This window comes from Microtus oregoni, unplaced genomic scaffold (genome assembly GCF_018167655.1).
Source record: "Microtus oregoni isolate MIOR12 unplaced genomic scaffold, Mior012 000026F_ref0000081, whole genome shotgun sequence".
NCBI classification, from domain to species: Eukaryota; Metazoa; Chordata; class Mammalia; order Rodentia; family Cricetidae; genus Microtus; species Microtus oregoni.
In genome coordinates this window covers 4035823-4057774 of record NW_024543085.1, presented here as the reverse complement: position 1 = coordinate 4057774, position 21952 = coordinate 4035823, and the positions used below count along the sequence as shown (strand labels likewise).

The 21952-nt window shown below is 43.2% G+C and overlaps 1 protein-coding gene across 1 annotated transcript in view; it reads left to right on the top strand.

The window, feature by feature from the left end:
- The window catches only part of Slc25a13 (solute carrier family 25 member 13), a 181139-nt gene that overhangs the window by 72434 nt on the left and 86753 nt on the right, over positions 1–21952 (top strand). Inside the window, exon 5 of the mRNA XM_041675748.1 lies at positions 17975–18114. Within this exon, the coding sequence (XP_041531682.1) occupies positions 17975–18114 (140 nt within the window). The remainder of the gene's footprint in view (positions 1–17974; positions 18115–21952) is intronic.

The following is a 21952-nucleotide window of genomic DNA, read 5'->3' as shown; positions in this document are numbered from 1 at the left end:
GCTGTCATGTAGTTGTGGGTAACTGTTCAGGGAAACAGAGTCAAATGGGCGGTAGCAGCCTAAGGACTTTGGCCAATGGTGCTCTGAGAAATTAGCAATGTGTTCTAGGAAATTCATCCTAGATCTGAAGAAATAAAAACAACCAGGCAGCCACACAGCAGTGGGGTTGGACAAGCCAAGAGGACTTCCCTCCTCAGTCTTGTTGTCACCAGCCCGAAGTCCTCAGAGAGCAGAAGTCCAGGTGCATAGCCTGCCTGAGTGTCTACGTGAGGCTGGTTTGCAGTGCAGGGCGTGGCCGTCTTGTTCACGCGCTGCCCTTAGCCCTTATAAATTCCATGTCTAGCCTGGACCTTTTGCATCTTTGGAAGTGGTGAATGGCAGGAGGCTCCATGTTGGCATCCCAGACTGACTCTGTCCGCTGTGGTGATCATAAAGGGGGCGTTGTTTCTGCGCTGTACTCTGGCCCCTTGGAACTTTTCCCTGGACCGCAGGGAAGGTTTGAGAGTGGTCTCACTCCCTGCCCACGCCCCAGCCTTACATTTTATCCAGGGTGAGAGCAGGTGCACGCCTCATCTCTTGGTGGATAGGGCTTCCACAGGAGATCGGCTTCTGCAGGAGGGGTTGGGGTGCCCCAGTGCTTGTCACTGGTGCCATAGGCCCACCTTCAGTAATGCCGGCCCTGCTACTCACCCAAGTCAACAGACAGTGTGACATGTAATCAAAAGTCGTATTCCAAAAACCCTTTCCCTGTTTCTTGAGGCCTTACATTTCTTTTCTTTTCTTTTCTTTTCTTTTCTTTTCTTTTCTTTTTTATCTGAAATCCTTCTCTGTGTTTGGTACAATGAAAAGACACCAATTAGGCCAATTTTCTTCCTTTCATATCCAGCTCATTACTTTCTGTTTCCTGTGAGAACATTCACCTTTGCTATTCTTGTTCTCACTATGCTTTCTTCTTCTTCCTTTGTCTCTTTTTTACAGCTCTACAGATTTCATCCAGGCTCTCTGCACATCAGCTGGGTCCTCTCCCATTCGTTAATCCACAGCCCCAGCAGTTACTGTGCTTTCTAGTTTGATATTGTCATTTACAGGTAGCATTTTATATGAACATGTTGGTGACAGGATGTCAGGATAAGTGAAATATTCTAGATAATAAGTTGTGATTCTATATATGTGGAGAAAAGAATGTTCTAAATGGTTTTATTTGCACTTTAGCCTATATTGTGGTATTTTTTTCAACTTTCGTTTTTAAAGCATACTTTCCTGACATGCATTGTGTATAGCAGGCATGTAAATTGTCAACGAACATTTTAATGAAATTTATATGATGTGGCCATTGTCCATTTCAAAGATGACAGAGCTAGAGGTGGGAAGAACTTTCCCCAGTTCCAGTGGTTACAGCTTGCTTTCTTCGCTATCGTTTGATCTTGCTTGATTTTAAAGTTTGTGTAAATGGGACAATACCAAAGATACTTCTTTAAGGACTTCTTTTTCAGCGCTGGGGAGGTGGTGATTAACATAGTTCTCAGAAGAACAGTACTGTTACTAGTACCTATGCCTGTGGGTCATAGCCACCTGTACTTCCAGGGCTCTGATGGCATCTTCTGGCTTATCTAAGGAAGTGCACACGCACACACACAAACACACACACACACACACACACACACACACACACACGGATGTTGTTCTGTGTGGATACTGCAGAACAGTACGACAGCTGCTCATATATCCTTGAGTGAGGGAAAGTCTTTCTTTATGGGAGAGAAGGTTAACCCGCTGCGATCAAGCAATCTATAACACACAAGCCAGGAAGACATTATATTAACCAAAGACAGCCAGTCATCAAAGGATATTTGCAGTGTGTAATTCCATTTTTTTTGGAATTCCTAGGATAGGTTCACACAGGAAGAAAGTGGAGTGATGATTGGCAGGACTGGGAGAAGACAGGAATGCGGGTTTAGTTTTTAATGGATACAGAGCCTTCCGTTCTACAAGTTGAAAAGATTTTGGGGTGGGCGGTGGTTGCACAGCAATATAACTTCACCTAATGTAACAGAACTGCATACTTGCATGAAGTTAAAATTGTAATATATATTATACTATACAATAAATTATATATAAATAGTCCTGAAATTATGGGAGGAATTAGGAGTACTGAAAATTGAAGTTTTTACAGCTAGTCATTGGAGTCAATAGGTGTGAACTCACTGGATGTGTGCCTTTGCTTTCTTAGAAGTAAGGCCTGCGGGTTCCAGGCTGTTCCCGTACAATGAAGACCAATGTGGGCCTGGTGGTACACTTGTGACTTGTCTCTTCATTACTGGAAAGAGCCCTCTGCAGCAGAAGTGCCACAGACTCCGGCAGTCATTTCTGGCTACTTAGTCAGAAGAATTGGAATCAGGATTGCGAAGTGATAATCAGCACTCGGTGATGATATTCACTCTAGCCAAAATATGAAAGGACTCGAGTAACTAGTAGCCCTGATTAACAAAATGAAAGCTGTTCACTCAATGAAGTGTTAATTTGGTTAAAAGAGAACCCCTGGCATACACAACATGAAGAACCCATGAGGACAAGCCAAGTGAAAAGGCCCAGTTTCAGGTAGACAGGTGCTGCAGAACTGAAGACATAGTGATCTACGCGGTAGTGTAGCTACTGGGCACTGGAGATGATGTAACATTCCAAATCAAAGGGCATACATTTCTAGTAGGCATGATAAGCAAGTTGTAGAGATCTGCTATATCGTTCATGGCTCTACTTCCTGAAGATTCCATAGCCTCTCTGAACAGCACTATCCCCTGGGTGCCAAGTGTTCAAATATGTGAGCCCGTGGTAGACAGACCTGTTTTATTCAAACCACTACAGCATCCTTAGCCCTATCAGAATGACTTGGAAAGATATAGAGATATAAAGATTTGGGATGGTGGAGGCCACTTTCCCAGGAACAAAGAATGGCCATGGGCCAGATGCTAAGGATTGGGGTGTGCGTGGCATATTTGAAAAGCAGAGGGGAGAACCCATGGGGAGAAGTAGAGAACTAACAGGTTGAACACTGCAGAGAAGGGAGGGCGTGGATTCTGCTGGTGAACGTGGGAAGCTGCTGCTGGATTTCCTATCAGAAGAGAGACAGATCTGGCTGGCGGTGAACAGGGTCATCCTGATTTTTGCATTGAGAGAGGAGTGACCTGGGATCTTATATTGGCTGGGACACAGGGCTTGAGGCAGTGGTGGCGTCAGCAAGACTGCTTAGATTCTGGGTCTGTTTTGTTACTTGTGTGTGTGTGCGTGCACATATGTGCCCACACCACAGAAGACTTTGGGGAGTCAGTTATTTATTTCCACCATGCGATTCCCAGGGCTCAAACTCACACTGTCCAGTGACTTTACCTTCTTGATCATCTTGCTGACCAGATTCTAGGTATATTTGTAAAAGACAACTTCTGGGTTCTTCATCAGGTTGGGTGTGATGTGTTAGAGAGGGCAGATGGGCGAGAGAACAGCTGAGAGGGCGAAGGAGAGGGAGCCCAGCAGAGAGTGATGGTGCAGTACTCAGTGTGCAGGGGAAAGACTGGCTGGGACCAAGTGGCAGGCACAGGGGTTCTGTATTTTTCATGCAGTAGTTCATGCCTATTGTTTCTAAATAAGCCTGTAGGCGCTTAGACCCGGAGTGTGGGAGTTGAGGGAGGGCTTGAGCACGTCAATGGTTCAAGCCACTGACTCAAATGCTGTGAATGAGTGGAGCAGTGTTAACTCCTGAATACACCAAGTTGTAGGACTGCAGGTTGAGCAGTGAACTGGAGGAACACTTCCTCCCTGCATTCCAGTGGGACAGAAAGAGCACAGTGTGCTGGTTACCTCTACCTGCAAGAGGGTGGTGAGGATCGAGGCCGTTCGAGTAGGCTGCCTGAGCGTGGGAAGGTGGATTTGGGCACAGGATGAGATTAAAAGGTAAAGATTTAGAAACTGAAGGGGCCTTTGAGGCAGGAGAAACCATGTAACATCAGCTACAGGATGTAGGGCAGGAGTTTATCTTATAGGAGAGGTAGTTGGGAACTGGTTCTGGTTCTTCAAAGCACTGGTTCAGGACCATGACAACGCTTGGAATTGTGTGTGTGGGTGGTGATGAGGCTGAGTAGGGCAAGGCTCAAACACATCTGTCTGTGACCTTTGTGTGTTTGAAGCAGGGAGATAGAACTTCTCATGTGTGTAGAACAGCTGGCTACATTGTCAGTTCCTGGCCAGAGACTCTGCCACAAAACCAGAAAAAAACACAAGCCCCAGAAACCAGTCCAGTCTTGCCCTGTTATTAGAAAGGACAGTGATGTTGCCCTTTAATTTTTACTTCAAAAGATGTTGTTTAATTTGACATAACGTTTCCTGTGCATATTAATAAGGGCCATGTGGCAAAAGCTCAAGCTTCTAAAGGCACTGAGAAGTCCTGCAGGAGGAAGAAATCTGTTCAACGTTGCTTAAACAAGCTTTGGGGAACAAGTTTGAATGTGGCCTTTCTGTCCTGTGTTTGTGTCACACTATGCAAAACCCATAAAACTGAGATCATTGTTAAACTAGTTTCATTCTTAATTCCAAGCTGTTTCTTTTCAGCTAGCTTATTCTCAGATGTGAGTGATAACGTAGAGGGACCCTCCCTGGATTCGTGCAGAGTCTGTCCCTGAATCCCCATCGACAAACATGAAATCAGTGCACACTGGGACAACAGGCGTGCTAGATGACATAGGAAATACATTGCAACAGCCCGCAGGGGAGGTTGCAGGAAGGGTTGAGAGTTAGCAGGATGGGAACATGAAGGTTAAAGGCAGATTTTATAGAAGACTGGGACATCCCCAGTGTAGGCCTAGATGGGAAACGTGAGGCCTAGTCTTATGAGTTCAGTGTAAAAGGAAGCCATTTGTGACTACCGTGGTTAAGACTGATTTCAGATTGGCCGTTTCACAAAGATGGTGTTCATTTTGTTGAAAGAAACATAGTGAGTGTCCTTTATTTGGGGGTGAAGATTCCTACTCTCCTACCTATTGCAACGGGGCTAAGGTTCCGGGTAAGAGAAGTGTGAGTTCTAATAGCAGATTCCTCCACACTGATAGTGATGTGCCTGAGCTGGAGCATCCTGGCAGCTCCGATACTGTTCAGAACCTGTTCCAGTTCATTGGGTCAAAAATCTGCTATTTACGAGAAGCTAAATACGGATTTGCACGATTGACCATAATGGCTTCAATTTTGAAAGATAGTAGTATCAGAGAGCCCTTCCAGTTGGTGGGATAATTTGAGAATCGTCCATGCTCAAATGGCTAAAATATTGTACTTTTTGCTACTTCATCACTCCATTTTAAAAATAAGGACATTCTTAAAAAGGGCAGGCTCGTTGAGAGGGTGGAAGGATGTCAATTGAAGAGTAAATCACAACATCCACGCGAAGTCATTCTTAGTTAACCACAGGCCTGGAGGTTAACCGTTTTCTGCAAGGGTATGGAGAGATTAGATTGGGGGGTCCCCTACCATCCATCTATCCATCTGTCCATCTGTCTGTCCATCCATCTGTGCACATGCGAACGTGTGTGTGCCTGTATGTGTGTAAGATGAAAGCCGAAGAGAGTTTGTTCCTTCTTAGAAAGGTGTAGAGACAGAAAGCTGAGCTGCTAGCACTAAATCCTAAAGCTTGGAGTTGTGGGGAAATTTGACTATTTTAAACTGTACAGCTCATTTAAAAATAGTAAAATTATACCATTCTTTCAGTATGAGAGAGATAAAAATACAGTTTTTCTAAATTGGAAAATTTGCTGTAATCCTGCTGCTAATGACTGATTTCTTCCAACAGTTGCAAGGCAGATTTGCTCTGATAGGTTGATAAAGGAAACAAAATCAAGAGCATATTGGAAGTTCTTAGAGAAAATTACAGTTTAGGTATATGTTGGGGGTGGATAGTTAGACATTTTAATTGAAATAAAGCAGTTTCCTACTAATATGGGCTCACTGTGGGTGTGCTTTCGCGGCACATCTGCTCGGAAGCCCTTAAGTAGGGTTAAATGTATGGTAATGCTTTTGTGAGAAAATTATTTTTGCTAGCATCCGTCTAAGGAAACTAGCTCAGGAATTTTTTAAAGCAGTATAGTTATTATGCTCACATTTACGGAGTGAATTAGGATTCCTACGCTGTTTACAAATTTTGGCCGTGCTCCTCATCGGTGATGAAGGATGATGATAATCGACACAGCGAATGATTAAAGCCAGCACGTCTGACACTGACCACAGTCTGCTGTTGCACACTGGAGCTTGACCACAGTCTGCTGCTGCCTCTAAGCACCGTCTGAAGCGACTTCTTACTTTCCATGTGAAGGCTGCCGACCTTATTATTTGACTATAAGAAAAATATTTTTTCTAGTGGCTACATGGAAAGTCGCTCATTGGCCTCATTGCTGTTGATCAAGGTTTAGCATGTGACAGGCCATTTATGTCTGGAGCTAAATCTCTGCTGGCCCTTTGCCTTTTGGCCACATTGTCCACCAACACGCACTATTGTGATTTATGGTGTGTTATGCATCGGCATTTGTAGATACCTTGGTTTTGAATAGAGTTCTTATCTGTGAGGCTGACCCTGGGTTGTTCCTGTGACTGCACATGGTGCTTGTTAAAACTGTGGACACTCTGGCTCCAGCTTCCATGGACTGAACTGAATGCTTGGGAGTGAGGCTTATAAATGCATGTTAAACATGCTCTCCTAGGGAACATAGTCACACTTCAGGCAAACAATGGCTGATGTCTTTTATTCTCCCATGCGTGAGAGTTCAGTGGGGGAAAGGTGACTGGTTTCATAGAAATCACAGCTTTTTTTTCTGGCACTCTCAAGAGTCTTCTCTCCAGAATGTCACGTGACCTTCAGTAGGGCAGCTGTATTCCTCTCAAGGTGTAAAACCGGAAGAGCTTTAAGTTACACTTGACTGCTAACTGTGATATCATAGGTGGCTTCAGTAGAACTCAGCTTCGCTGTGTGTGTGTTTGTGTAAGATCTGCATCAGCACCGTATGCCGCATGTGTGTTCAAACTAACAATAGACAACTTTGTAAGATCTTATAGAAAACTCATTTTATGTGAAGTACTCCATGCTTTCTGTTTTAATGACCTCCATTTTCTTCCTAGACGTTCCTTGGGTGAGCTTCAGTTGTAGCCAGCATGCTCTTTCCTCTTCAGACCCTTGACTGTGATTGGTATAACAGGCACTTGGTAGAAAGGTTTGAAAGGGCAACCATGACATCGGGTCACATGACCAAGCTAGTCTACATCCGCTGCGTCCATTGTGTTCTTTAATTTGCCAGTTCAGATTTCTCTCTCGTGCAGTTCATGAATCCATGTCCATGGAAGCTGCGGTTAGCCCTACAGCAGGTGAAATACTACTTCTTAAAGAAACAGCACAAATTTTCTTTGAGGATTAAGATTTAGACAAAGCAGGGAACCCTTCAGAGAGAGGGTGACGGTGCTACAGTTCCCTTGTCTCTTAAAAGGGCTCACTGTGGTGTTTAACAGAAACATCCTTTTTGTATTTATTGTATTAATAGACTTTTTAGGATCAATAGGAGAGATATTATGGTTTAGGGTTTAGAATAATATAGCTTGATGAATCTTTTTCCATCTTAATGGGAAACTCGTTTTCACTGATTTGAAGCTTCAAAAAGTGAATCTTCTACAAATTAAAGAGCATTAATTTGGTTATTCTGTATGGAAACAAAGATGTAGAAAGTTAAAATTTGCATAAGTGAAGACCTTGCTGATTTCAGATTATAGTGCGGTGGAGGTTAAGGCATAAGAGCCCATAGAATTTGTAAAAACAAATTCAGTCTAACCACTTAATGGCATCTGCTAGTAATTTGCCAATTAAATATTTCTAGTATTTGAAAGATCTTCAGAGTAAAGAGTGGGGGTTCTTAATCTTTCTTAATTTCCTACTTTAAGAAACATAATAGAAAATTACGGAGATTTCTATCACTTTTCATTCAAAATTTCAGCATCCAAGCACAAGGAAGGATAGATTTTAAATGTTGCAGGAAAACTGGTGTCTTTTGAGAGGTTTATGAGCTATGGTATTTCCAAAGCACACTGCTTGATTTAAAAAAAAAATCTGTAAATATTTAGTGCCCAAATAATATTTAGTATAATTAAGACTTTTCATTTTGGAGTTTTCCATCTTAGTGGCCACCGCACCTCCTATGTGCGGAACATTGTAGTAGGCCCACTCAGCTCAAATAACTCTCCACGACAGGTATTTTATTTCACTTTAGTGACTGAGCATTGAGTCAGGCAGTTTCCCCAGTGGTAGTAATTAGTCGGAGGAGAATCTGTAGCCGTCACTTATTTTTTTAAAAGTGCTTTATGAGATTTAAAACACTCCCATTTACTCTTCCTAGCTGCATAATTCTTTGGCATTAAGTACAGTCACAGATTTGCACATCCATCAACACTTGGAAATTTAGAACATTTCTTCACCATAAGGGAACCTGTATTTGTTAGTAGTTAACTGTTTCCCCTGAACACCCCATTGGCTCTTTGGATTTTTCTAGCCTAAGGCAACCCTTAACCTACTTCCTGTCTGTATCAATTTGTTCTTAGCATTGTTTTTTAATGTTTATTTATTGTGTGTGTGCATGTCCCATTGTGTGTGTGTGTGTGTGTGTGTGTGACTCAGGTCATCAGGAGGCTTGGTGACAGGTGCCCTCACCTGCTGAGCCATCTTGCGGGTTTCATGTAAATCAACTCATGGGCTATGGGATCTATTAGTACAGACTTTATTTTTTTTTTTTAGCATCATGTTTACAAGGTTCCCCCACACATTAGCACACTTGTCCACATATTAACATATAATTATTCCTTTTAAAATTGTTGGATTTAGCACCTGTTGTCTTGCCTGTCTGTTACTGAGTACATAGGTTGTTACTGTTTGGGGCAATGAACAATACTGCTATGAGCACTCATGTCCATACTGTGTGTGGCTAGGCAGCTTCATTTGTTATGACTGCACACTTGGACATGGCATTGTTAGGTCAGACATTTACTCTGGGTGTGACCTCTTTTCCACAGTGACATTTTATATTTCCACCAGTTTTTGAGGATTCTGTTTCTTCCCATTCTTGGCAACGCTTGTTTTAGTCGTCTTAGTTATGGCTCCCCTGGTTAAGTGTAAGCTGTAGGTCTTCACCCTCCTAATGCCAATGACGTTAAACCATTTCATGTACTTATTTTTATGTCACTCTGAACAAATGGCTACTCAGTTCTTTCCATTTTAAGACTGTCCTTTTATCCTCTGTCCATTTTAAGGAGAATTTTCAGAGCCAGAGAGAAGCCTCAGTGGTTAAGAGCACATATTGTTCTTGGACCTGACCCAAATTCGAGTCCCAGCACCAACAGGCAGCTCACAATTGTCTGTCGCTTCAGCTCCAGGGGATGTGACCCTCTCCATCCTCTTCACACAGACACACACACACACACACACACACACACACACACACACAAAATCACCAAAGATAAAGTGGACCTGTCTCCATTTCTGAGTTGGGAGAGTCCTTTCTGTATTCTAGAGTTCCTTATCAGGCATGATTTCTAAACCACCCCTAGTCTGGAAGTTATTTTTGCATTTTGGAGGAGAATACAAAAGTTTGGATAATGTTCAATTTCTCCAGTTCTCTTTTGTTTATTTTCTTTTTTCTCTATCATCAACTGTTTCCTAATCCAAAGCCACCAGGACCGTGCCTTTACTATGTATACCCATATCTTTACACCTTAGCTTCTTCATAGCTTTAGCTCTTACATGTAGGTTTCTGATCTGTCTCGAGTAGGAGGTCAGAGCTGGAGTTGGTTCTTTTGCCGGTAAAAGTCCCTTGTGCCTGTCCCTTGTAAAGATTCATCTTTCTTGTTGGATTGCCAGTCATCTTTGTTGGGATCTACTGGTGGCAAGCACTCATGCTTGACTTTAGATCTTTGTTCTTGCCTCGCTTTGTTTTTCTGTTAGTCTCTCCTACGATGCAACCACCGTCTTGGTTTGCAGTAATTTTGTACTCATGGAAACCAACTCTGATCTTGTATTTCATGGGCTCTTCAGAAATCCTTGAGTTCTTATATGCACTTGAGAATCAGCTTGTCTGTTTCCTCAAGAAGCCAGCTAGGATTTTAGGAGGGAATTTCTATATGCTGTTTGCTTCAGGCTCCTGAGTGCTAGATTCTAGGATAAGCCACAACCCTGGTGGAAATTTCAACAATATTAGCTCCTCTAATCAATAGCAGTTTGTGGTGTTTAGAAAAGAGATGTTTTTCTATCTTTTTATTAAATTTGTTGTTTTTTTTAAATTTATTTATTTATTAAGGATTTCTGCCTCGTCCCCACAACCGCTTCCCATTTCCCTCCCCCTACCCCGATCAAGTCCCCCTCCCTCATCTGCTCGAAGAGCAATCAGGGTTCCCTGACCTGTGGGAAGCCCAAGGACTGCCCACCTCTATCCAGGTCTCGTAAGGTGAGCATTCAAACTGCCTAGGCTCCCACAAAGCCAGTACGTGCAGTAGGATCAAAAACCCACTGCAATTGTTCTTGAATTCTCAGTATTCCTCATTGTCCGCTATGTTCAGCTAGTCCGGATTTATCCCATGCTTTTTCAGACCTAGGCCAGCTGGCCTTGGTGAGATCCCAATAGAACATCCCCATTGTCTTAGTGTGTGGGTGCACCCCTTGTGGTCCTGAGTTCCTTGCTCGTGCTCCGTCTCCTTCTGCTCCTGATTTGGACCTTGAGATTTCTGTCCGGTGTTCCCGTGTGGGTCTCTGTCTCTGTCTCCTTTCATCGCCTGATGAAGGTTAATATTCCTGAGGATGCCTATGTGTTTGTCTTTGGATTCACCTTATTTAGCTTCTCTAGGAACATGAATTATAAGCTCAATGTCCTTTATTTATGGCTAGAAACCAAATATGAGTGAGTACATCCCATGTTCCTCTTTTTGGGTCTGGCTTACCTCACTCAGGATAGTGTTTTCTATTTCCATCCATTTGTATGCAAAATTCAAGAAGTCCTTGTTTTTTACTGCTGAGTAATGTTGTTTTTTTTTGAAGACATTGCATATGGGATTGTTTCCTTAATTTTGTTTTTAGACTGCTATTTCATATATGTAAAAAATACAGTTGAGTTTTGTATGATGATCTCTGATCTGGCCATACTGGCTTACTAGCATACTGGCTTACTTTTTAGTAGCATGCTTGGTACTGTGTGTGTGTGTGTGTGTGTGTGTGAAGAGCAATTGATTGTGAAGCAGCTTTTAGAAGTCTTACATCTATCAGAGACCACCGTGTTTCTGCTAGAAGGCTGATAGGTTTTGGAGGGAATGCATATGTCATTTAAGGTTGTATGGCCATTCATCTTCAGGAAAGAAGCATTGCTACTTTGTAATTGTTCCCACCACTTTTAAGGCCAGATCTCACTATGTAGCCCAAGCTGGCTTTAAATTTGCAATCCTCCGACCTCATTCTTCTGGGCTTAGAGACTAGCATCACCCTGTCCATTGTAATTATGTTTTTACAATATAAAAAGTGTAGTCAATTTTAAGCTGGAAAGTCAAGAGTGGAGAAAACTCCCATAAGTAAACTCAGAGGAACCTTAAGCTTGTTGGGTAAATAACATCACATTGCTTGTTGATCTGGTCTGAGCAATAGGCCTTCCAAAGGTTTGCCACAGACATAAATAGCAATGATTATGTTTTGAAAGATAAGTGTTCTACTTGCTTTCACTTTTAGGTAGGGTAGCTGAGCTTAGAAAAGCGTGCCTCTGTCTAATCTAAACCAGTGATTCAGAACCCATGGGTCAGTACTGTTTCGGGGATCGAATGACCCGTTCACAGGTCGCCTGAGACCATCTGAAAACATGGATATTTACATCATGATTCACCGTAGTAGCAAAATTATAGTTATGAAGTAGCAACAGTTGTAAAGTAGGAGGAGTTCCTCATCTTGGGGATCACCCCACAATGATTGGAGCACCAGCACCCTGTGCCCTGTGCTGTACTCCCATTCCGCAGCCAGTTCAGCTTGCCTTCTTTGTTGACTGATTTTAGGGTCATGGATCTGATTTTAGTGCCATTTTTATACCAGGAGAAGCCTCCCACTCCTTATCACTCCTTTTAAGTAAGTAATGGGGTAATAATATACCAGAAAGCTCTCAGCTGTTGAGTTATAACCAAGTAAGCAACAAAATGGCAGAAAAGTTTTGGGCTTTTTCTTCTTCCCTAAGACTTAAGGTTAGTGGCTGTAGAGATGGCTTGGAGTTTAAGGGCACTGGCTACTGCTCTTCCAAAGGTCCTGGGTTCGATTCCCAGAACCCACATAGTGGCGCACAGCTTTCTGTATACCTCCAGTCCCACAGGATCCAATGTCCTCTTCTGGCCCCCGAGAGCACTGCGCATACATGTTATACAGACACGGCAGGGAAAATACCCTTATACCCATAAACATGAAATAAAAGTAAATAAATCTCAAAAATCAAAACCAAACAGAAACAAACAACACCTTTATCTTAGCTCTAGAAAATTCTGGAAAGGTCTGGAAATGGTGAGGTCTTAGTCATAGGACAGTCCTAAGTTGAATTCCGGAAGTTGTTTATGGTAGAGCCCATTCCTAGGGAAGCCAGAGTGTGGAGCTTAACTGGGTATCCATACCCATGTTGTTTTGTTTCTTCCTTTCCCATTTCCTAGCTGTCAGACGAGGCATACTCTCCTCATTACCTCACAAGCCTTGGAGACTTCTTAGGCAATCCATGGTTAAATGAGAAAGGTCTCTGTGCCCCTAAGGAGAATCATTAGCATTTTCGTGTTTTCCAAAGTGAGGGGTAAATGCCACGGACCTATCGTATTTCCCTTACAGGTTCTGTTTGTAAACCTGAAGGCACAACTTTTAGAAAATGAATGACACCCAGCCATTTGTTGAGGCGGAACAAGCTGTTCAGATTGATGGTCCCAAAATAATTTTGGAGAAAAATGCCGTGTGTTTATCGGATGGCAGAAATGAATGTTTGAAGGTTTCCTAAGAGTCCATTAGATGGGAAGGTGAACAGAAAGGGCCTTCTGGGCTCTGCACATCACTGGCTGTGACCAGTCTCCTTGCTTGGCGAGTGCACTTGGTCAGGAGGGTGACGATGGAGTTTTGTAGGATCTGAGCCGTGTGTCACATCATGACTCTACTTCTTGCCTTCCCGCCCTCTATACAGAACATTATTTCCTTTTTCCTGCAAGTGTAGCATCAAATCTTAGGAGTTTAAAACTAACAGATTTGCTGTGGGCAGGCTATGGAAACGCCTTGACGGTCTGGGGCAGGATCTGTTACCTCTCAGGGTGACTTTGGACTCATACCTTGTCTGAACCTCTCAGAAGAAACAAACTTTGCTTCTTGCTTCAGAACTCATAGGAGAGCACCCCTGAATAAATTTATGATAGTCTTCAGAGCTGGCATTGGAAGCCAAAAAGCTTTTCTCTCCCATTTCTGTGCCTTCCTTCTTCAAATTCTGCTTCCTTGCTGTGGAAACCCACACACAGTGCTTATGCCCTTGGACTTGATCCTGATGAATTCCGAGGGGTCAGACCTGGGTGTAGCCCATCACCTCCCATGGTACACGATTCTCCCCAGAAGTGGGTGCAGTGCTTATGCTCTGCTGGTTCGGAGTTGCAGTTAGCTCTGCTTGACTTCCATTTTCCAGCAGCTGCTATGTGACGACCATGTAGAGTCACGTAATTGGGCCATGTTTGGAAGATTTCTTAGTGTAGTAAAGGGATCAGTGAGCCGCTTCCCGCTGCCCAGCTCTCCGGCTAGTTTACACCCAAAATAATTACATGGAAACTGTATTCATTTAAGCACTACTTGGCCCATTAGTTCTAGCCTCTTATTGGCTAACTCTCACATCTTGACTAACCCATATCTAATAATCTGTATGCTACCACGAGGTCGTGGCTTACCAGCATGAGTCTAGCCAGCATCCGTCTCGAGAAGGGGAATCATGGCGTCTGTCTGACTCTGCTTTCTTTCTCCCAGCATTCTGTTAGGTCTACTCTGTCTATCTAAGCTGCTGTCCTATCAAAAGGCCAAGGCAGTTTCGTTATTAACCAATGAAAAGTAACGCATAGACAGAAGACCCTCCTACATCCATACCTAGTGTTCATGCTGTCCACTTCCAAAAAGTTCACAGTCGCAAGGACCATGTGGCCCTCTGCCCTCCAAGGTCCATGCATGACTGGCCCTACACATGACTGTGTTGTGCTGCGTGATCTGGAAACTACCCCAGCCTTTTCTTTGATATTTGTTGCCTGTTTCAGTGGAGAGCTAACAATCATGAGTGAATCTCTTCCATGACTTACTAAGCTCATTTCATAAAAAGGTCCCTTATGCCAGAAAACACGTGGGGGTTTTGGTGAACGAAGATCATTTCTCCTCTATAGACCTGAAGGCACTGGGAAGAGGGATTCGGGATGAGCACCCCGGCCAATAGACTGCCACACACCGATTACAGAAACCACTCTGCCGCAAGGGAAACCATAATGCTTCAGACACCTACTGTCTTTGACCTGCTGACTATTGTGAACTTTTGCTGGCTGACTTCAATTGAAAAACTACTTAAAGAGAAGTTGTTCCCTGCCTACTACTGTGCCAGCCAGGAAGGAGAACCAGATGTGTACAATGGGGCCTGTGCTGTCAAGGGGTTAAGAGGTCATTGGCTAATAAAGGCACTGCCCTGGCCCATTTTATTGGTTAGAGGATAGGTGGGAGGAGAAAACAGGACAGAACACTGGGAGGAAGAGGAAGTGAGGTCGGAGTCTCCACAGCTTTCCTCTCAGGAGCAGACGCCTGAGAGAGACGCCATGCCCCGCTCCCAGCATGAAGACCCAGGATGGACTAGGCTAGAATCTTCCCGGTAAGACCGGTTCTCACAGATTATTAGAGATGGGTTGATCGGGATGTGAGAATTAGCCAGTAAGGGCTAGGGCTAAAGGGCCAAGCAGTGATTAAAAGAATACAGTGTCTGTGTAATTATTTTGGGCATAAGCTAGCCATGTGGGCGGCCGGGTGTGGGGGACGCAGCCCTGCCGCCCCCTATTACTACACTGTTTGGAACCGAGAGATGTGTAGTAAATCTGGACTAATGCATGCACACAGAACACACAGATATCTTATTTTAATAACTGGGATTGATAGATCTAGAACACATAGATATCTTACTTTAATAACTGGGATTGATAGATCCTTGATTTTAGCAATATCTCAGTGATATCCTGGTTTCTAAAGGGCAGGGCTTGGCTTCAGAATTAGAAGTTCAGGCTCTTTGGGATTGTGGGAAAGCACTCTGCTGGCTCACGGTTTTGACTTCAAGGAAGTAGTGTAGATGACAGCTAATTATAGGAAAAAAAATAAAGTTATCGGTTAGAATGAAGCCTATTTTAAACTTAGTCATTAATTTATTTACGCTTATATATATGTGTAGATGTATATGTATAGATATAAGTATATATAGGGGGTTTTAGGCCTTCAAAAGGAGCCAAAAGCTTTAGCATGTGTTTTTACTTTCTTTAGATTTCCTTCTTCCACAGGCCAGGTGGGCACTAAAATTCCTGGGTGCCTTGGATATATATATATATATTCTATCTGTTAAGTGCCTTCTCTTACTTTCCATGAGACATGAAAGAAGGCCAAGAGAGGATGCTGTTGACAGCCGTCCTGTAACCTGTGCATGAACATGATTTCCATCTACGACATGGCAGCAAGGAGTCTTCCTCTTACCTGAGTTCTCGTTTAAGAACTCATTGCAATGTAAAACTTATTTAAAGTGTGAAAACAAATCCTTGTGTGGTTTTGGTGGTGTCTGCTCATTTATTTGCTAATGTATCGATTAGCAGACTGGTGCCTTTGATTCTCCCTGGGGCCTGCTCCATGCTGAGGTGCGCACACACAACTGGGCAGGAACTGCAGGCTATTTTAGGATGCTTTGCTGCAGAAGGAAGTCTGGCTCTAGCCCTTAGAATAATCCTGTCCCTTGGTGAGCACCCAAGAAATGGTGGCTGTGTTATTTAGTAGCATTAGAGCCTTGGACATTTGAATTTCAACTCAGAGGCTTCCCAGTACAGAGGGAATCGCTCAGCTAATAATTTTATTGAACCTGCACACGTGTTCTGGGTACCTTTCTTCCTCTCTACCAATTTTTTCTTTTAAATCTTAATTATTGGTTATGTTTTTTCCCCTTATAGACCCCCCTCTCTCTCTAAGAAAACTTGAAGACTGTACTTTAAAATTTTTATTTTATTGTCCTCACCATGGTCAGCCTGAGGTTTTTTGCCACCATTTATAAAATATTTACCCAGCATAATTTTGATTTTTATTACCTCCACTATGCAAACACATACAACCATATGCTGATGGTGGCCTTGCTATTTTCATAACAAGTAAAATTTTTTGGAACCGTTAAAAACACGGAATGAAAATTTTGTGGGCATAGTGAGGTGGAAGCAGGAAATTTGGGGAGAGCAGCAGAAACGAGCTCAAGGGATTCTGGACCCTAAGAGGTTCGAGAACTTTGTCTTTTTCTCTTACTTCCTTTGGAAAGGGGGAATAGAAGGAACCAGGCTTAGTTTACTTATAAAAATGAGTACCTTTGACACATACATTAAATCAGGTGTAAACAAGGAGAAAATCCGACAGTATCCTCCTGTGTTTTCTCATCCCCTTCTATAGGCACATCATCATCATGGGTGGAGACTAGTAATTGAATAATACTTTGTTTAGAAAAAGCACTTTCTTATTTTGTGTCATGCACACACACAGGCACCATCCCGCCCCCTCCCCCAGAGCTCAGCCTGTGCTCTACAAATGAGCTACTCTCCAGTCTCCTCTTCTTCTAAGATGAGCAGAGGTGAGTAGAGGCCAATACTCTGAGAAGCACAACTTGAAATGGAATTACCTGAACTTCTCTCCAGCACCCACCCACCCCCGCTAAATTTAAAGTTATGCTTGGCGGTGGTGGTGCACACTTTTAATCCCAGCACTCTGGAGGCAGAGGCAGGCAGATCTCTGAGTTCCAGGACAGCCTGGTCTGCACAGAGGGACCCTGTCTTGTCGGGGCAGGAGTGGGGATTAGAGTTAAAAGCTCGAGACTGCTTGCGGGCTTTTCTTCTTGTCTTTTACTGCAAGGTGAGCTTGAAGAATTTACAACTGGCTTCAGTTCTTTTTTTTAGGGACTGAATCTTTCAAAATCTTGATAATGGACTTTTTTATTTGTTGTGGTTACCGTTAATCGAGTCTTCTATCTGGCTCTTCTGCTTCTGTGTTAGATACTTTTTGGTGGCTATGGTAAAACACCATGACTAAAAGAAACTTCCAGAGAAAAGCTTACTTTGGCGTATGATTCCAGACAGAGAGTCTGGGGGGAAGGGATGATTGCAGATGGCAGAAGCAGGAAGCTGGCTGATCATATTTACATCCACACACAGGAAGCAGAGGAGGGAGACATAAACTCTCACAGCCTGCCCCCAGTGACACTTTTCTTCAGCAAGCCTCCACCCCCTAAAAGTTCCTTGAGTTCCCCACACAGCATCTCCTGTGGGGGACCAGGGGTTCAAATATGTGGGCCTATGAGAGACACTTCTCATCCAAGCCAGCACAGCCGCTAACGATCAGGTCCCATCCACTATAAACAGCCACTCTGTGTGGAAGCAGAACAAATGAGATAAAAATTTAGCTTTTCACATAGCTTTTTCTTCCCATTTGGTAAGATTATTAACTTGAATATTTCAAGGTTTCCCATGGGTTTTCTGACTTCTGTTTCTGCTAAGTTTTTTTTTTTTTATTTTGTATAGGCATTCATATTTGAGTTACTTTTAAAGTAGAAATGCTCATTTGAGTTCATCTACGAAAGAATCCAACTCTTCTTATTTTCACCGTTTTTTTTTTTCTTTTTTTCTTTTTCAGAGGATGTCAAGCAAGTGTTTGGACAGAGTACAATTCACCAGCATATCCCGTTTAACTGGGATTCAGAGTTTGTGCAACTGCATTTTGGAAAAGAAAGGCAAAGACACCTTAACTATGCAGAGTTCACGCAGTTTTTGCTGGTGGGTCGAATTCTTTTTTCTTTAGTTGCCAGATATTTTTACCCTGAATTGTTTTTTCTTACAGTTCCTTATAATATATCAGAAGGTCTTATTTTAAAGGTCTTACTTGTATTTTCGTTCTGCCAATATCTCCTTTTTTAACGATTGTAATTTATGTGTATGGGCGTCTTGACTGAACGTCTGTGCAACTGTGTGCATTGTTCAGTGGAGCCGGAAAACAGCCTTGGATTCCCTGGGATGAGTTACAGATGGTTGGGAGTCACTTGCCTTGTCGGTGCTGGGAACCAAACCTGTGCCCTATGGAACTGTTGAGCAATCTCTCCTGCTCCTGAAGTCTTATTCTTAAAAAGTGGAAAAGTGAAAAGGAAAAAAATAATCCAGTATAATTTCTTGTTTTTGTCCCGGAGCCCAATTCACCACAGGTTTGTAAGACTAGAAATTTAGAAGTATTTCTTTTTCAGTAGGTTGAAAATGTAGGATTACATGGACCTCTTCCTGTTTGAGAGTGTGAAATGATCTCCTAAAGGTTACGAGGTCAAAGAAGGCAAAATCACAGGGCTGGAAAGATGTCTCAGTGCCTAAGAGCATTTGTTGTTCTTTAAGAGCAGAATCAGTTGCACTGGGATTTGTGCCCGGATGTCCCACTATGCACCGGTACTGTGTTTTCCTGAGAAAGCTAGCAGATGCTGCCTCCGACTGGAGAGTTGTTCCCTCGAGGTCTTAAGTAGATTAAGCCTCCAAGTCTCCGATTGGTGCATATTGAAATCATCCAGGCAGTTTTAGAAAGCATGCCTACAGATTTGGAGATTGCTGCCTTGGGTGGCCATGGTAGGCTATACCTGCTGTGAGAGGGAATTTATTGCCTTCCCAGTTCCTCTCCTAAGCTAGCTTAGTTCCTTCCCTGTTTCTTCTTCACCTCTGTTGTGATTGGATCAGTGGACCACTGATGAGATTTTAAACAGTATTTTAAAATACAATTAGACTGTTCTTATTCTGTGATAATGCTATAATGAATCCCATCTCTTGTAGACTAACCAAAAATGTATTAAAAAATAAAATTGTGATTATGGCTTGATTTTTTTTTCCTATTCAAGTGTCATTTTTTTTTTAAATTTCCACATTAATATTTAGTCTCTGGGGGGAGGTCAATATCTATTGGTATACAAATATCCATAAGGAATTAATTTCTTTTGGATGTTTATTAACTCATCTTGTTTCTTCATTGATCACATTTCTCTTCCAAAATCTATTACTTAAAATCCCATGGTGGCTGTTAGTCTTCCGGGTTCTTTCTCTCTGAGCCTGGGGGAGAGCTGCCCGAGAAATCACCTTCAGTTCCTTGTTCTTCACTTCTGTGTTAGTATCTCAGCTCATCTGGTTCTTTTCCTTGCTGTAGACATTTCCAGATGCAGGGGATGAAGGCAGAGCTGGGATGGAGTGGTGGGGATGGAAACAGCCAACTCCCCCAGCGGTGCTTCTTCTTTATAAGCATGTTGTGGCTTCCAGATGCAGGGGATGAAGGCAGAGCTGGGATGGAGTGGTGGGGATGGAAACAGCCAACTCCCCAGCAGTGCTTCTTCTTTATAAGCATGTTGTGGCATCCACGCTTAGGCGGACTGGCGTGTGTAGCTCGTTAGTGTCCTAAGAAGCTTCCTTTTTGGACTTTTTCATTGTGTATGTCTGTGTGTGTGTCTGTGTGTGTCTGTGTGTGTGTGTGTGTGTGTGTGTGTGTGTGTAGAGGCCGGGACACCCTTGGCTATTATTTCCCACACAGAATCCACTTGTTATTTTGAGACATGGCCTTCCTTAGCTAGAAATTGAAGTCGGCTAGGATGGCTGACCAGCAAGCTCAGGAATCCACCTCACTCCGCCTCCCAAATACTGAGGTTACAAAAGCTTTCTCCTAAGACAATATACTCAGACACTTTGAAAGCTGAATAGGAAGTCTTTGTTTGGTTTTTTGAGACAGGGTTTGGAGCCTATCCTGGAAGCAGCTCTTGTAGACCAGGCTGACCTTGAACTCACAGAGATCCATCTACTTCTGTCCCACCACCACCCGGCCGAATAGAAAGTCTTTATTGCTGGCCATCGATTACACGGGAAACTTAAACAAATCACGCAGCTTAGATCCTCACAGTTCTTTGTTTTCTATGTACAAAAACCAAATTCTGGTTGATACCCTTCAGTTGGCAAGAAGCAGAGCTATAGACGCCAAAAAACAAGGTTAGTACGTTTAGGGACTTTCCTAGATCCGGGAACTATGGACCAGGTCTTTGATGGTTTAGGTTTTTGTTCACGTTGTGGCAGATGTTAGGGTAAGGGTGCCTCTAACGTGGTGTCAATTACACCAGTGTGCCGCCCTGTACTTTGTTTTATTAATTCTTTTATGAAGGTTTCTAGAGGTTGAACTTAGATGCACTTTATTGACTGGGCCATCTCCCTTGGCCCTCTCTTAGACTTTTGATTATATTGGTGCAGACACAGAATTTGTCAGGCTTTTAAGATTGCTCTTATTATCCGTACCAAACTTCCAAGATACCTTGCATCCGGCCTGGTGCATCTTGTCTGAAATCTCAGTACTCAGGAGGCTGAGATAGAAAGACTGCTTGCTACAGGTTCAAGGCGAGGCTGGAATACAGAGTGAGACCCTTTATCAGTTACGTCCCCACCCACCCCCTCCTTCCAAAAAAGCAAAAACCAAGGACAAGATACCTTACCCCTGGTTTCGTATTTCCCTTGTTAAACATGTTAATGTCTGTGAATGTTTTTTCCGGTTCTATAGGGACATATAGTTCAGTAACTTAGGTGGGGAGTGGAACAGGCGGTAGTGTTTGTTGCTGCTTACACAGGACATTGGACACGGTAGGAGGCGGTGTTCCTCTGGCGAGGAGTAATTACAGTAATGCTGTTGAGACAGATGCCTCAAAGTGACTCTGTGGAACACAGTCTAACTTTTGGTTTTAGTGGGACCTCGGCAATTGTAAGGATGATTGCATTGTTCCCTTTAAGCAAGTGCCAATTATACTGTGGCCAGTCAATAGTCAGCTACTCATGGCAGCTTCTTGGCCTTCCTCAAGAGGTGGGGAGTGTGACTCCAGGATTAGGTGATTCAGCATTGTGTGTTCTGTTTTCAGCTGAAGCTTGTAAGTCCTTTGCTTAAACTCGACTCTGATCCCTGACAGTTAATGGGAGTATCCCACAGTGTCACACACGGGATGATTTGGACTTTGGAGTCAGAGTGGATGCCTTAGACTTTTACTGATTTAAAGTGGCTATTAGCACCTAAGGATATTGACAAGGACTTTGCTTTAAACCCAACTTCAGACCAGGGAGAAAGAGTGAGTAAATGAATTGAGAGAAGATTTCATTTGTGCTGGATTTGATGTCACTTTGGGTCACTTTCCCCACATTTCACGTGTTTTATTTACTGTCTCTAAATTCCTGACTCTAGGCAGGTTGAGCTCCGAGCCCCTACTTCAGGCCTCTTGTTTTCTTCATGGGCTCGTTACTGGCTACACATAGCTTCTGGAATATGAAAGTGAGTGTGCTCATTAGTTTTATGCCAGCTTGATACAAGCTATAGTCATCTGAGGGGAGGGAACCTCAACTGAGAAAATGCTTCCAAAAGATAAGGTCAGTAAGGCATTTTTAAAATTAGTGATTGATTGGTGGGGAGGGCCCAACCTGTTACGGGTGGTGCAATCCCTGGGCTGGTGGTCCTGGGTGTTTTAAGAAAGCAGGCTGAGCAAGCCATGGAGAGCAAGCCAGTAAGCAGTATTCCTCCATGGCCTCTGCATCAGCTCCTGTGTCCAGGTTCCTGTCCTGTTTGAGTTCCTGT